This window comes from Triturus cristatus, chromosome 12 (assembly GCF_964204655.1).
Source record: "Triturus cristatus chromosome 12, aTriCri1.1, whole genome shotgun sequence".
NCBI lineage: Eukaryota > Metazoa > Chordata > Amphibia > Caudata > Salamandridae > Triturus > Triturus cristatus.
This window is the reverse complement of record NC_140595.1, coordinates 158877072-158890482: the sequence shown is the minus strand read 5'-3', so window position 1 is coordinate 158890482 and position 13411 is coordinate 158877072. Positions and strand designations below refer to the sequence as shown.

General features: G+C 45.0%; 1 protein-coding gene across 5 annotated transcripts in view; it reads left to right on the top strand.

Annotated features, from left to right (window-relative positions):
• ANKRD35 (ankyrin repeat domain 35) overlaps positions 1-13411 on the top strand; it is a 612001-nt gene that overhangs the window by 464232 nt on the left and 134358 nt on the right. For 2 of the 5 annotated variants that reach the window (XM_085639309.1, XM_085639311.1), the window contains exon 1: positions 5126-5956. The exons of the other annotated variants lie outside the window; for them this stretch is intronic. In XM_085639309.1, coding sequence (XP_085495435.1) covers positions 5918-5956 — 39 coding nt within the window. In that variant the 5' untranslated portion in view covers positions 5126-5917. Of the gene's footprint in view, positions 1-5125; positions 5957-13411 lie in introns of those variants that run through there. 5 annotated transcript variants of the gene reach the window in all.

Below are 13411 nucleotides of genomic sequence, written 5' to 3'. Positions count from 1 at the left end.
ACCAAAATGTAAAGCAAGAACTAGGATTGAATAATATACTGACTTCAGACATGCAATAAGAGTGGAATAGGAGTTTGCAGAGTAGGTTATTTTAAAAGAAGCAATAAAGAACTCCTCTGTTAATAACAGTGAAAAAACTTGAGAATGATGTATGGGCCAGAGTTTAGCAATTTGAACGCACTGCTCTTTGCGGCCATTTTCCACTTTCTCCATTTAAGTTAAACTCCTTTTTCCCCTTTAAATGATCTTAGGAGCAACCCAAACACTCTCTTGTGTCCCTCAAGGATATCTTTATTGCCTCCGTGTATGTGCAGCGCGCCAAAACTAACTCCTCATAATTTATTCTTGAGGCGCACCCCCTCTTGACCTTCCTACCTTTGGGTACTGTCTGGTGGCTGTAAAAGTTATTTTGTTTGAAAGGGCTGCGGTATGACTTCTTCCCCAGGGAGAGGTCTACTACACTTCTAGGCCAACGTCCAGTCACCCCAAGTACTAGGAACCCCTTGCTTTTGTATATTTGGAGCCCCCTGCATTCAGACTGTGTGCTTGAATTGGGTATGGCTAGTGCCCACAACATGGTGTCCACTATTCTTCACCTACTACTTTCCCAGAGAAAATATCTGTCTGGGACACAGTTACCCACCAGAGTAGCTTCCCTGCATCTGTGCCTGCCATGGTGACCAAAGTGCATGATGGGAGCCAGTTGAGTCCGATCTACCCAGCTACAGCTTCCTTCTCCTCCAGTGTGTTAATGAGGCAGATCTGGATTCCAAAGGACTCTCCAGAGCGTGAGAGGGTCTGCAAACCAGGCCTCATCCTGATTGGCTGGTGTCAAGAACTCTGACTGTTGCATTAAATCTGATCGCCATGGGTCTTCTGCACAAATGCCTTGTGCCAAGACCCCACTCCAACACTTTGAACAACTTTGCCTTCCTGGCCTCCTAGAGCTGCAGTCTGTCCGCATCCCAAGGCTGAGACTAATACAGAAGATTGTCTTGAAACCCTGCTGCCCTTCGCCCTGGTGCAGCCCTGCCTGCTGGAAGAACTCCATTCCGTGTCATTTCTTTCAAAAACTCTGAGAGGACCTGGCTTGGCAGTTTGGGCTGGACTGTTCTTACTGGAGCATGACTAAGGTAGATTTGCATATGACTGGGCCTAATCCTTGGTGGCATGGTGGGCAAAAGAACGATGAGTTGGAAAGGGGAGAGGAGTTGGCCTAACGTCGGTCGACCTCGAATCTGGGGAACTGGGTTCGAGTCATGGCAATGACGCTGAACATCCTGTGATTCTGGGCAAATCACTTAATCTCCGCGTGCCCAACAATTATTATTATTTTTTTTAAATGAATGTGTACTCATGTAACGCAAATGGTGCTATGTAAAGCGCTCTGATACCCGATTCGGGTCAAGTTCGCGCTATATAAGACTCTATAAAAAAATGTATTAAAAAAGCTACCTCAAGTGATTGCCAGTGCTTAGACTTATTGCAAGCATTATCCCGGTCACCTTTTGTGTGCTTGAGAACAGCATACCCTGCATCACTGTGGTGACTGAGGCCTGAGATATGAAGGTTTCAAGGCCCAGGGAGTGTCTACACCAAGAGCAGGTCGCTTTCCTTCAACATGCCACCACTGGGGTTTTTTCAGCTGGGATTGCCTGTTCCTAGGGTATAGACATTTAGTTTTGTGGGCTACGAATGTAGTACATTGTATAGAATTCTTGGAACATAACTAATAGTGCCAACAGACCTGAATATTGATGTAACTTGTGAATATTTGGAATTTTATATCTTTTTTTGTTGTAATTCAATTCGTGTCTAACTTTAGTGCTACATTTTTTATTTTCGCTTAATTCCCAAGTAGTAAAAAATTTAAGTAGGAGGGTTTTTAATGAGTTCCCCTGGAAGTGTTTTCCAAAGCCAATAACCAGGACTGTGTTGGACATTTTATTTCATCGGGCTGGAGTCATTAGAGGCCGGGTTTTTAAAGGTGAAATGCCACTGCCTTTGTCAGCAGCCCATTGGGTTTAGGGCAGCACGGAAAAAGTAAGAGAGACTGAGAAAGATTAGAAAGAATGAAACAGGAAAGACAGACCGGAATGAAGCAAGACTGGTTTGAAAATTTTAGTGAGGTTCACTTTGGTTCCTAGTCCAGCCCTACAAACAACTGAGTGCCCTCTTCCAAATACCGCAGTTCCAGAAGCACAGAGCCCCATATTAAACGTATTCAGCTCTCTTTGCAGCAGTGGAGCTATCCATGGTGCTGATACTCCATACACCACCATTGGAAAGTTGTTTCCAATGAGCGGTTTTGTAGCAGGAGCCCAAGAACAGATGCCAACCTGCACCATCCACTGCCTCTTGTGCCCAGACAAATCTATTGGCATTGTAACTTTGAAAGGGTAGAGCCAGCAGCCTCAGACAAGTCATTTCAATGTTCACTTCGCTACAATTTTAGGGTGTTTTTTGCCAAGAAATTACACGTAATGGACATGTTAGTTATTGGATTGATTGAACCCTCACATTATTTCCCTTGAGCTAGTCTTTGACCTGTCAACCAAATTACCAGAGAGAGTCGAGGATGCTTCGGGGTCAAGCTTTGCATTGCTAAGGTGACCAGATTGCTCCAAGTCACCAGCCCTACCACTTTTCCATTCCAGGACTTTGCTTTTAGATATCAGTGCTCTGTGGGAGTTGTAGTCCTGCTACATTTTAATTGTGCCAGTTGGACCAACACACCTGATAAAGATATCTAAAAGAATAGTTCTGGAATGGAAGAGTGGTGTCCTGGTGACATGGAACCTTCTGGTCACTCCATGCATTGCGTACCTAATGACTTCCATCTTGGTCAAATTGACAACTCTTAGATTCTCACTTTCGTTATCGGCCGTGCTCCCTTCAATTCAAGGATCTGTGAAACGGCCATAGAATGGGGCATTATCAATAGCTACCCTCTGTTTAAAATCCTAAACTACTGTGTTAAGTCTAAAAGGCAGTAAAGTTGCTCATTGGTGTGGGTGTGGGGTTTGTGTTCGCACGTGGTGCTTGTAGGTTTGCATTTCCCCATCCAAATGCCGGTCTACAATAAGCAACATACAAATATGAAACTTGAGCATTCAGCTCCTCCTAGGCTGGCTTATCCTTTCGCCTTGTTAGTTATGATAAAATGAGGACCACCGACCTGCTGAGAGATGAGACCTAGTTTTGATGGGCCAAGACTCCATTGCACTTGTGGCGTTCACTATGTGAATGTTTGGAGTCAGGAAGGAAAGTCTCCTCATCAGTGACTCGCTGCTTGAGTCCAGTGCTTCCATTTAAAAACCCTAAAGTATTCTGGGATTAGATTGATCCAAATTCAACCACTTGGACTGTGGTATTGGATGGCAACGGGTTGAAGACAAGACCGCAGGTCCCAGTGACTTGGAGACTCTGGTTAATACACAACAACAAAGAGCAGTGGTGGCCCTAGGACGCCCGCGCTGGTGCTAGTGTAGATAATACTAAGCAATAAGGATCCTCCTCTTGCAGCTCCACTGGTCAGGAACCGTCGTACATACAACAAAACCCCTATTTAAGAGGGAACACTCAATGTATTTTGAAATACTCTTATTCTAAAAGTTCAGAGCAGTTCACAAGTTCATAGCACGATTTTCTTCTTTCGATCCATATCAGAGGAGGGAGCCATAATATGGTGTTTCTCAAAAAGCGTCTTTATTTCCTCAATATTCTGGAGAGGCCGGCCAACCTGTTTCGTCCTGTGAAAGACTTAATCAGGGTTTGCAAAGGAGAGAAACCAACACCTGGTCATCGTGTGCTTTGCCGCATCACTCTGCAGATCCCACTAGGGATACATTGGCCATTTTCAGCAACACAAGCACTAACCACATCCATTTCCTGATCACTCATACATATTTTTGCAAACCTTGATGAAGTTCTTTATAGGGCGAAACTGGTTGTGCTGGCCGGAAGTGCAAAATATTGGTGAAATAATAAATGTGCTTTTTTTTAAAATCACATTATGGCTCCCTCCTCTTATATGGATCGAAAGCAGAACATCGTGCTATAAACGTGTGACCTGCTCTCAACTTTCAGAATAAGAGTATTAGGAAATACATTGGGTGTTCCCACTTCAATAAGGAGTTAGACTCTGGTTAATGTTAATAGGGAAGCTTTGCAAATAGATTGCGTACTCCTACGTATTAGCATAAACGTGAAGGAGATTAGGGGGCCTTTTCTTACTGAAAAGTGAATGTGGAGAACATCACGAGTGTACTGATTGTGGAAACATCAGCATCGAGTCACTCAAGAACATAAGAATTGTAATGAAGGCAGCAAATGTCAATCGACGGCAGTCGCTGCGGCTCCAGGTCACGTGGGTGTCCTTCACACAAAGCATTTTTTTTTAGTTACAAGCCCTCAGCATGCTGGGACTCGTAGACCCACACCTGTACTAGGAAATAGACAACGTGAATAGCCCTGACAGCAAAGACGTGACTACAAACTCAGAACTAGCTGAGGAAGATGTATGGGCCTCATGGCGCTATACTGTGGTCTTGACTCGGTCTTTGCCATGTAGAAACAGCATCCGTGACTTACATTTACTTTGAACGAACCAAAGGTCGAGTAAACTATCCATGTTTATTTTAAATATCTGCCATGGTTCTTGCCCTCTCGGAGCTACGTTGGACACCCCTGGCCCGAGTGGACCAAAGGAGATTCCAGCAGGGGGACTGGGAAAGGCCGGAAGGCTGGGACCCAGTCAGGCATGCCGGTCTCTCCTGCTTTGGCTAGAAGTCTGTCCGCCCGAGGGCCTCATCCCTGGCTGCACCAGCGGGGCGGGGAGGTGGAAAGGAATCCCAGAAATGGGTGCTTGAAAGAAAGAACCGATCTTGTTACCGGTGTTGACATTCTAGTGTAGGCGGCTGGCTCGCGGGACAAGCTTCGACACGCGTCGCCTATCGCCTCGGGGTGATGTCCAAAGCAGCTCAGGTTGGGAAGCTTTCACGGTGTGTTTTCTCTAATTACCCTAGATGTGATCTGAGGCAAGCTGGGGCCAAGCCCGAGGTGAAAGCAGGTGTGAGAGGAGGCGGCGAGAGGGTACCTGCGTACCACGGGGCCTCCCAGGCCCACAGAGGGAAGAGACAGAGGCGGAGAGGAGCCCGTGCGACCGGCCTGCAGCGCGAGGGTGGTGGGGAGCCCCGTGTCGCGCGTCTCCAGTCCTACCCGAGGCAGGGGCTGGGTCCCCCGTTACTGGGCCCCCTACCCGAGCCTGCCCTCCAAGTGCGTGCCTGACGTGAAAGCGCGCCGATTCCCACTGGTCTGCCTCTACCCGCTGGAAGTACGCTACGGACTGGAGGCGAAGACGACCCGACACGCTGCTGGCGACTGAGGAAAGCAGCGCCTTGGTGGGAAATATCGCGCTGACCCTAGGAGGGGGAAAAGTGACGAGCGCCACCGAGCTTCCTAGCACCGCAAGGAAGGAAGAGAGAACAATACCTTTCTTGGAGGAAGAGAGAGAAGGGCTCTGACTTACTCGACCAGTCGGTACTGGTGGTAGGGGCTGTATGACCCCCTCCCCTGGCCTCTTGGTGGTAGGGGCCGGGAGCAGATCAGAACTAGATCGCCCATCCTCTCTCCCACTGGGTTGGGACAGTCCTCCCTCCTTGCCCTGGGAGGAGCTGGTCTCACCTCCACCCCTTGTGACTGTCACAGGCAGTCCTTGGTTCCAGCTGATTGCAAAGGGCGGTCATTGCCACCACCTTCCCGCTTCCACCGCCCAGGAGCACCTGGAGCTCCACCGGTGGCTGCTGGCCATGGATCGTGGCTGGTGGAACCACATCCTCTTCGCCCAGTGACCAAGCTGGTGGTGGTGGGACAAGAAGCCTTCACACCTGGGGACGCGTGAAGAGCCTGCGGAAGCATGAAGAGGATCTTCTCCTGCTCCTCGTCCCAAGTGGCTGTGGGTACCATCCTTTATTTCCTTTGCCTTTTGTACTTACATCTGGATTGTGTTGTGGTCCCCATAGTTCAAATATGACTCCATCTCTCCAAAGTTCCTGTTGACAAATTTGTTATCGCTGTTTTGACCCAAATACGTAGGTGTTGATGGTTGTTTTTTACTGCTTGTCATTTAAAGTGTGTGCCTGTGTAATGCTGACCTCATCTAGGGACTTTGTGCTTGAGGGGCGCCTGCACTGTACCTCAATGTCTGTTACCAGATGGGACTTGGGTTGTGCCCGAAGAATAGCTCATTGGATTGTGAGGGTCTCGTTGTGGATATCCATATCCAAGATACCATTAATATATTTGACGCTTTACAAGCATTGTGCATGGGGGCTACCATGCTACAGAAAAGTTTGGTATCGGGTGGGTCTTGAGTTGTTGTCTGAAGAACTGCAGATTGGATTGTTAGGGGATCATTAAGGATATCCCCGATACCATTCCGAAATGTGCTGACTCAATTCGAGGCATTCAGTCGCTTCAAATGCCAACAGGTTCCTCTGGGTCTAGGGAACCCTTCCTGTGCCAACCAAAGTATTGCACGTTTTTGGCGAGTGATGTGGCTCCTGCACGCCCCGTCTTGCCCAGCAGGCGATGAATAGTGACCCGGGAGGTGAATTTACCAAGGTTTTAGATCTCCTTTGATCAGACTCTGAAAGACAGTTGGCAGAACACCACAGATGTAGCAAAATTAATAATTATTTGAGGTGCAGCTCAGTTCACAGTGCCCCAAATTACTATTATTGTATGTCGTCTGTATTATTACTATCTTCTGCACTCCCGACCTTCTATTTTATTGTGTGCGTGGTGTGGCGTGCAGTTGGCTTTTTAAGGCGTGTTAGACTGTAGTAGCTAGACCTATTCTTGTGCATAGTTGGTGTAATAGTGAAGAAGCTTTTTTCCCTGCAAAGTGTACACCTCCTACTGAAATGTTCCTCCATATTTAAAAATGCTTGATGTATTTACCACCCGATCCAATGGCACTCATTGTAACAACGTAGAAAGATAAAAGCTTGACTCGAGCCCTCTGCGAATCGGGCCTGTGGATTTCAGCTGCTGCCCTTGCTTTATCCTCATGATCTCAAAAAACAAACTCTTCCCCAACCCTAAACTCTACTTTGACACTACTGTTAACGCCTGTCCTAACAACGACCCTAATCCATGCCCAAACCTTGACCCTAACCTGTAACCCGAACCCTAGCACAGAGCCTAATCTATAGCAAAGCATTGACCCTTGCCCCAACCTGTAACCCTAATCTTATCCTATAAGCCAACATTTTAACTGACCCTTTTTTAGCACCTCTGCGCCTTTGATGTAATTTGTTTTTGGTTTTTAAAGATTATATAGACTTTGTTTTGTCACAGTGACATAAAAATAATGCTTTGTGGTAACTTTTGTGTGTGGATTAGTATGTTGATGAGGCTTACTTCTTAATGGCATTGTTCTTCTGCAGTTGGGTGGCACAACAGGATCTCAGGCCTCCAAGACACGAGGCTTCAATGCTGGGACCCCTTGACCCATGCGCATTATGAATGATAGGTTCTACAACTTTGGGGCGTGTGCAGGATATTGTGCATGCTCCATCTAGAACCACTGCCCCCATGGCTGTAATAGCCATGCCGGGTCGGATCTAGGCATGTCAGGGCTTCAATATAGGATCAATTTGCATGCAATGCATATATGGAAATCATTTGTATAACCTGAACGCTCCTCACAGATCTGGCCCTCCTGGACCGGCTCTGGACTCACATCCTATGCAGTGCACCTGCATAGGATGTGCTCCAAGCCATATCTAACTGAATTTTGTGAAAGTAGTCGGCACACGTGAATCAGATACTTTCAGATATGGGCCTAGGACTTTAGGCTCTCAAGCTCTTTCTTAAAGCATGTTCTTGGAATCCCTCGGCTCTGAAGGTCCGACTGAAGCCTGGACGGTCACTAGACCGCGAGTATGCAGGATTGTAAAGGACCTGCAAGTGTTTGCAAAGATGACCAATGCCAGTGCAGTAGTGCAGAGTCAGTGAGGACAAGCCACCATTGAGGACTGAGACTGCACACGAGAGGTTTGGGGAAGGAAGGTCTGTGAATATTGAGACTGTATTGGGGAGTATTTAAACAGACAGACGTCACTAAGGGGCGTGGGGAGGTCGATTATGGCAGGGGGTGTTAGTAGAATGAACAAGTACTCAAAAGACAGAAAATGTTATGAACAGAGAAGGGAAGCAGATAAATGATAAAAGTCTAAAAAGATGGAAGTAATACATACATGAGAGTGGGTAAGCAGGTTAACAGTGAAAAATATTGAGACAACAATGTGGCAGTAGATAAGACGATAGGGTATCGGGGAGAAAGGGGCAGTAGAGCATGGTCTAAAACAGGTAGACATAGGGGAGGGATGCAATGTGTCTGATGTCTTTAGATCACAGACTACATGACCTTTGTAAGAGAGGAAGTAACATTTGATGTTAAACTTGATGGCAAACAAGCTCAGAAGGTCCATCTGGTCTGACCGTGTCCTGACAAAACTTCGCACGTGCTCCGTTGATCGATGCATGCGTTGTTAGTACCACTGCTTTCTTCCTTGTGTTGGTTAGAAGTTTGAATGTGGTCATGATATCCCCAACTCCATCATTGCTGTAGAGTATGGGTGTCTCGAGCCTTGTCTTGGGTGGCTTGTAAATGAACCAAGCGTCATTTTTGTTGCCAATCACTGAATTATTTCCTGGTTGTCTTAATCCTGCTTGACCTGGGGTACCTTATAGATAATACGATGGATTACCCTCCAGGATCAGACACAATACTCGAGATATAGACCCTAGAAGTTGCTTAAGTGTTGATATGAGTCTCCCAGAACTAGACACTGTACACGACAGCTGCAGACTAGACACTTTTCATGATGTACCATGGTATGTTGTCTCTTTTATGCTAAATGATTCTTGGGTGTGGGGTTGCAGATGACACTTGGTGGGCGAGTGTTGTGTCCAGTGTCGCATTTTCTCCCGAGTATGTGATTAAAGAATGGTGTGCTATGATACTGCCTTTTACAAAGCGCATATTTTCCATTGAAATGGACTCTTAAAACGGGCACTAAATTTGCATTAGTCATGCAGCTTTATTGATAAAAGATAATGTGAAATTGAATATGTTTACACATTTATCATTTGTGCATCACACATGTAAAGTGTCTTGATTTGATCCTATGAAAATCTTTGTTTCGCTCACACTTTAGAATAAATAACAAGCATTTGCAGTGCAATAGGTCCCACATTACTGAAAGTTTGCGATGTTGCTGCTGCAAATAATAATGCAACGCCAGTAGCTCAAACTTTCAGTGATGCATTTGGCTTCAAGGACCAGAAATAGACAATGGAAACCTCACCCCCCAGACAAATCTGCAGGAACATTGAACTTAACACTGCTTGGAATAAATAACATTGGCTCCCCAAGCTAACATGGAACGGCAAAGGAACCCCTAAAGTCTCCGAAATGCATTGTGTAGCAGACCTAACTGGCAGATCTCTGCCGGCACAAGCTATTCGTTCCCCATGCAAACAATGGAAGCACTTATGCAAACACTCCAGGGCAGGGCTGGTGAAGATCCGGTGGCTGCCTTCCCTCCATTCATACATGTAAATGTCTGACGCTCTTTCCCTGAAATCTGGAAAGCTGTCACAACACACAATGAGCTTGCTCCCTTTCTCAGTTTTGTTTTTGTAAAACATATCTCAAGACTGATTTACTTCATAAACGTAATCATACATTGCTCTTGTAAATCTCGTGCTCTCATGTTACACCTATTGTGTGTGTGGGTGTGTGTGTGTGTGTGTGTATATGTAGATAGTGCTAAAATATGCCCTCTGTTCACTTGAACCTTAGTTTACAATAGTAATTCAACCCATGCCACAGCTTGTGTGTAGACCCTATAAACATTTATACTCATTAATTTAGGCCCTCGGGACGCACTACCACCCTAACATGAAGTGGATAGTGCACCCATCGCACGCCTGTTCTTCAGTCAGGTATGTAACATAAATGTTGTGTGAAAGGTTATTCCTCTCACATACCTCTATAAAATAGTTGCCCACATTTCTACGGTGTTAGGTCGTCTCTTTAAGACCAGACTGCATATCAAGATCTTAGGCACCTGACCTGAATTTCCCTCATAGGTCATACTACAATCACACAGCTCCCCAGTCAAACAAACGAGTCATTCTGTAATCACTTCAGGCAATGGGAGTACTAGACTACCACACAAGTGGCAGGTGCACTTTATACAACCACTACCTAACATACCATTTGCTTTGTACTGTTGTAAACACCACCCGGTGTGTGAGGTGGGAGGCGCACACAAGATTAGATCCCCCTCAGTCCTACCTAAGGGGATGATGTGTGGAAAAAAAACAGGTGTCTCACTCTTCTCTATGACAAGTCTGGCTCATTCAGAGTGTTATGCGTCAGACAACGCTGCTTGAAAAACTCTTATTTGCAGATATAGATCAGTGGTGTAACAAAAGCCCTGCAGCCCTTGCAGGGAGGGCCACCCCTCGAGATCAGGGGCCCCTTCTGGCACTGGCTGGCTCCTGGCCTGAGAGCTTCAGACTGGGTCCAGAGCGTGGGCGCCCCCCTGCATGTACTTTGCAAGGGTGCCCCCCACGTTTTGTTATGCCACTAATATATGTGTGTGTGGTGTGTGTGTGTGTATATGTGTGTGTTTGTGTGTATACATGTGTGTGTGTGTGTGTATATATATATATATATCGATCAAGTTCCTTTGCAGGATAAATCCACACGCACTCCCTGGTATAGTGTTATTTCCAAATCAGTTTAATCCACAGCATGGCAAGCAGGTTAGTAACCCACGCGTTTGTCTACTCAGACCTTGTGAACAAGGTCTGAGTAGACTGAAACGCGTGGGTTACTAACCTGCTTGCCATGCTGTGGATTAAACTGATTTGGAAATAACACTATACCAGGGAGTGCGTGTGGATTTATCCTGCAAAGGAACTTGATCGATATTTACAACGGCCGACTCTGCCGTTTCCACGCTGTTCGCACCGCCAAGAGTGCCGAATAATATGAGTCATTGCTGTGGATATATATATATATATATATATATATATATATCACCAGAAAATCCACTGCGTCTCACTTTCCCAGTGTCAGGACAAAAGAAAGCACTGGAGCCGTGGCCACAAATCAAAGGTGTGTTTATTAAACACTAGGTCCGACGCGTTTCCGAGTTTACACGCACTCCTTTATCACGGGCAACAGACTGTGTTTGTTTGGCATAGTTAAAGTGCTAGTGCCGGTCACGTGCAATAAACATAGTGAAAATACTATCTTCGTATTTTAAATCAACAATTAATACATTTTACGAGACTTGACTCACAAATGAATAGTTAAACATAATCAACCAAGTAATTGTTGAATTTTGCACAATTCATTTTTTGCAATGTACTGCATCTCAGTGTACTGCTTCGTACATAGTTTTTTGAATCGATCAAACTTTATCAACACGCTAGTGCTAACATCACCATTTGCTAGCGAAATACCATTGCTCTGCTTGTTCTCGCTAAACTGCTTTGTTTATTCTTATGTTGAAAAGATGCACACAGAGAAGGGTGTCAATGCGATTACTTTTTTGATGCTGTAAAAGCAGGTGTAAGCATGTATCATGTTACATGAGTTCATTATTGATCTCCTGAATGAGAGATTAATGCCCACTGGGGCTGTAACGCAAGCTACTTAATTGTTTACATTATAGTTCTAAATATGAGTTGTTTCACCCGCTTTACATAAGCTTGTCTTTAACATTGTTTAAATCTGGTTATTTTTTATAAAACTGCCTATGTCGAACCATTGTTTCAGCCCACTAGGGCATGACCGATAAACAAAGCAGTTTAGCGAGAACAAGCAGAGCAATGGTATTTCGCTAGCAAATGGTGATGTTAGCACTAGCGTGTTGATAAAGTTTGATCGATTCAAAAAACTATGTACGAAGCAGTACACTGAGATGCAGTACATTGCAAAAAATGAATTGTGCAAAATTCAACAATTACTTGGTTGATTATGTTTAACTATTCATTTGTGAGTCAAGTCTCGTAAAATGTATTAATTGTTGATTTAAAATACGAAGATAGTATTTTCACTATGTTTATTGCACGTGACCGGCACTAGCACTTTAACTATGCCAAACAAACAGTCTGTTGCCCGTGATAAAGGAGTGCGTGTAAACTCCGAAACGCGTCGGACCTAGTGTTTAATTAACACACCTTTGATTTGTGGCCACGGCTCCAGTGCTTTCTTTCGTCCTGACACTGGGAAAGTGAGACGCAGTGGATTTTCTGGTGATATTTGGGGGTGGCTACCCCTGCCGTGTGCCCGCCGTACAAGAGGCTTGGGAAAAGCCAACGTCTTGTGGATATATATATATATATATATATATATATATATATATATATATATATATATTATCTACTGGCGGTCGCCAGTAGATAGTTATAGTTAGGACCGTGTTTCCATAGGAAATCCGCAACATTCTATTTGGAATAACTTTGGCGCCGGTTGACGAATCTTCGCGAAATTTTCAAAACTAATGGGGCGCTCCACTCAGCTCCTACCCTGAAAGTCTCGGGGGGGGGGGGGGGATTCGTCAAGCGGGGGCTGAGAAAAAAGGGGGGTCCCAAAATGCGTTTTCCCCATGCATTTTCCCATAGGACCTTTAGTCGAATGTACAGCCCGAACGGCTGAACAGAATTACTTGAAATTTGGCAAAGAGGTAGTCCTCAGGTCAGGGAAGTGCCTTTTGCATATATGGAGTAAATCTGTTCAGTAGTTCCAGAGAAAATTGCAGTAAAAAGCACATACATATCTATAGCCGCGCACCGTGCGCGCACCCTAACGTGCGCGAGCGTAATTCTGATTGGTTGTTACATGTCAGTCAACGTTCAAATCGGTCGAAATCAGGAAGTGTCGGCCGCCATTTTGTTTGTTTTCAGTGCGAGAGTGGAAAAGGAAGGTGGCGAACGTGAAAAGGGGGCAGGGTAGAGAGTTCCTGACCCCCTAGCCTTGGTCAGGGGGTCCCTGAAGGACCCCGAAGGCAGAAAAAAATATTTTACATTTTTTTTTTTTAAATCGCGGGGGTGCGCGGTGAAAAACCATTAAATTTTTTTTTTAACAATTTAATACGTAGTTTATTAAAAAAAATATATAAAAAAAATAATAATACATACATAACTTAGCATTTAAAAAAAACATACAAATTCACTGAAAAAACCATAGGTTTCACACACGTTATAGTTAGGAATTAGCATTTAAAAAACCTTGCAAATTCACTTAAAAAACCATAGGTTTCACACATGTTATAGTTAGGTGGATATTTCACTCGTAAAAAACCAATGAAATTCCCCCGTT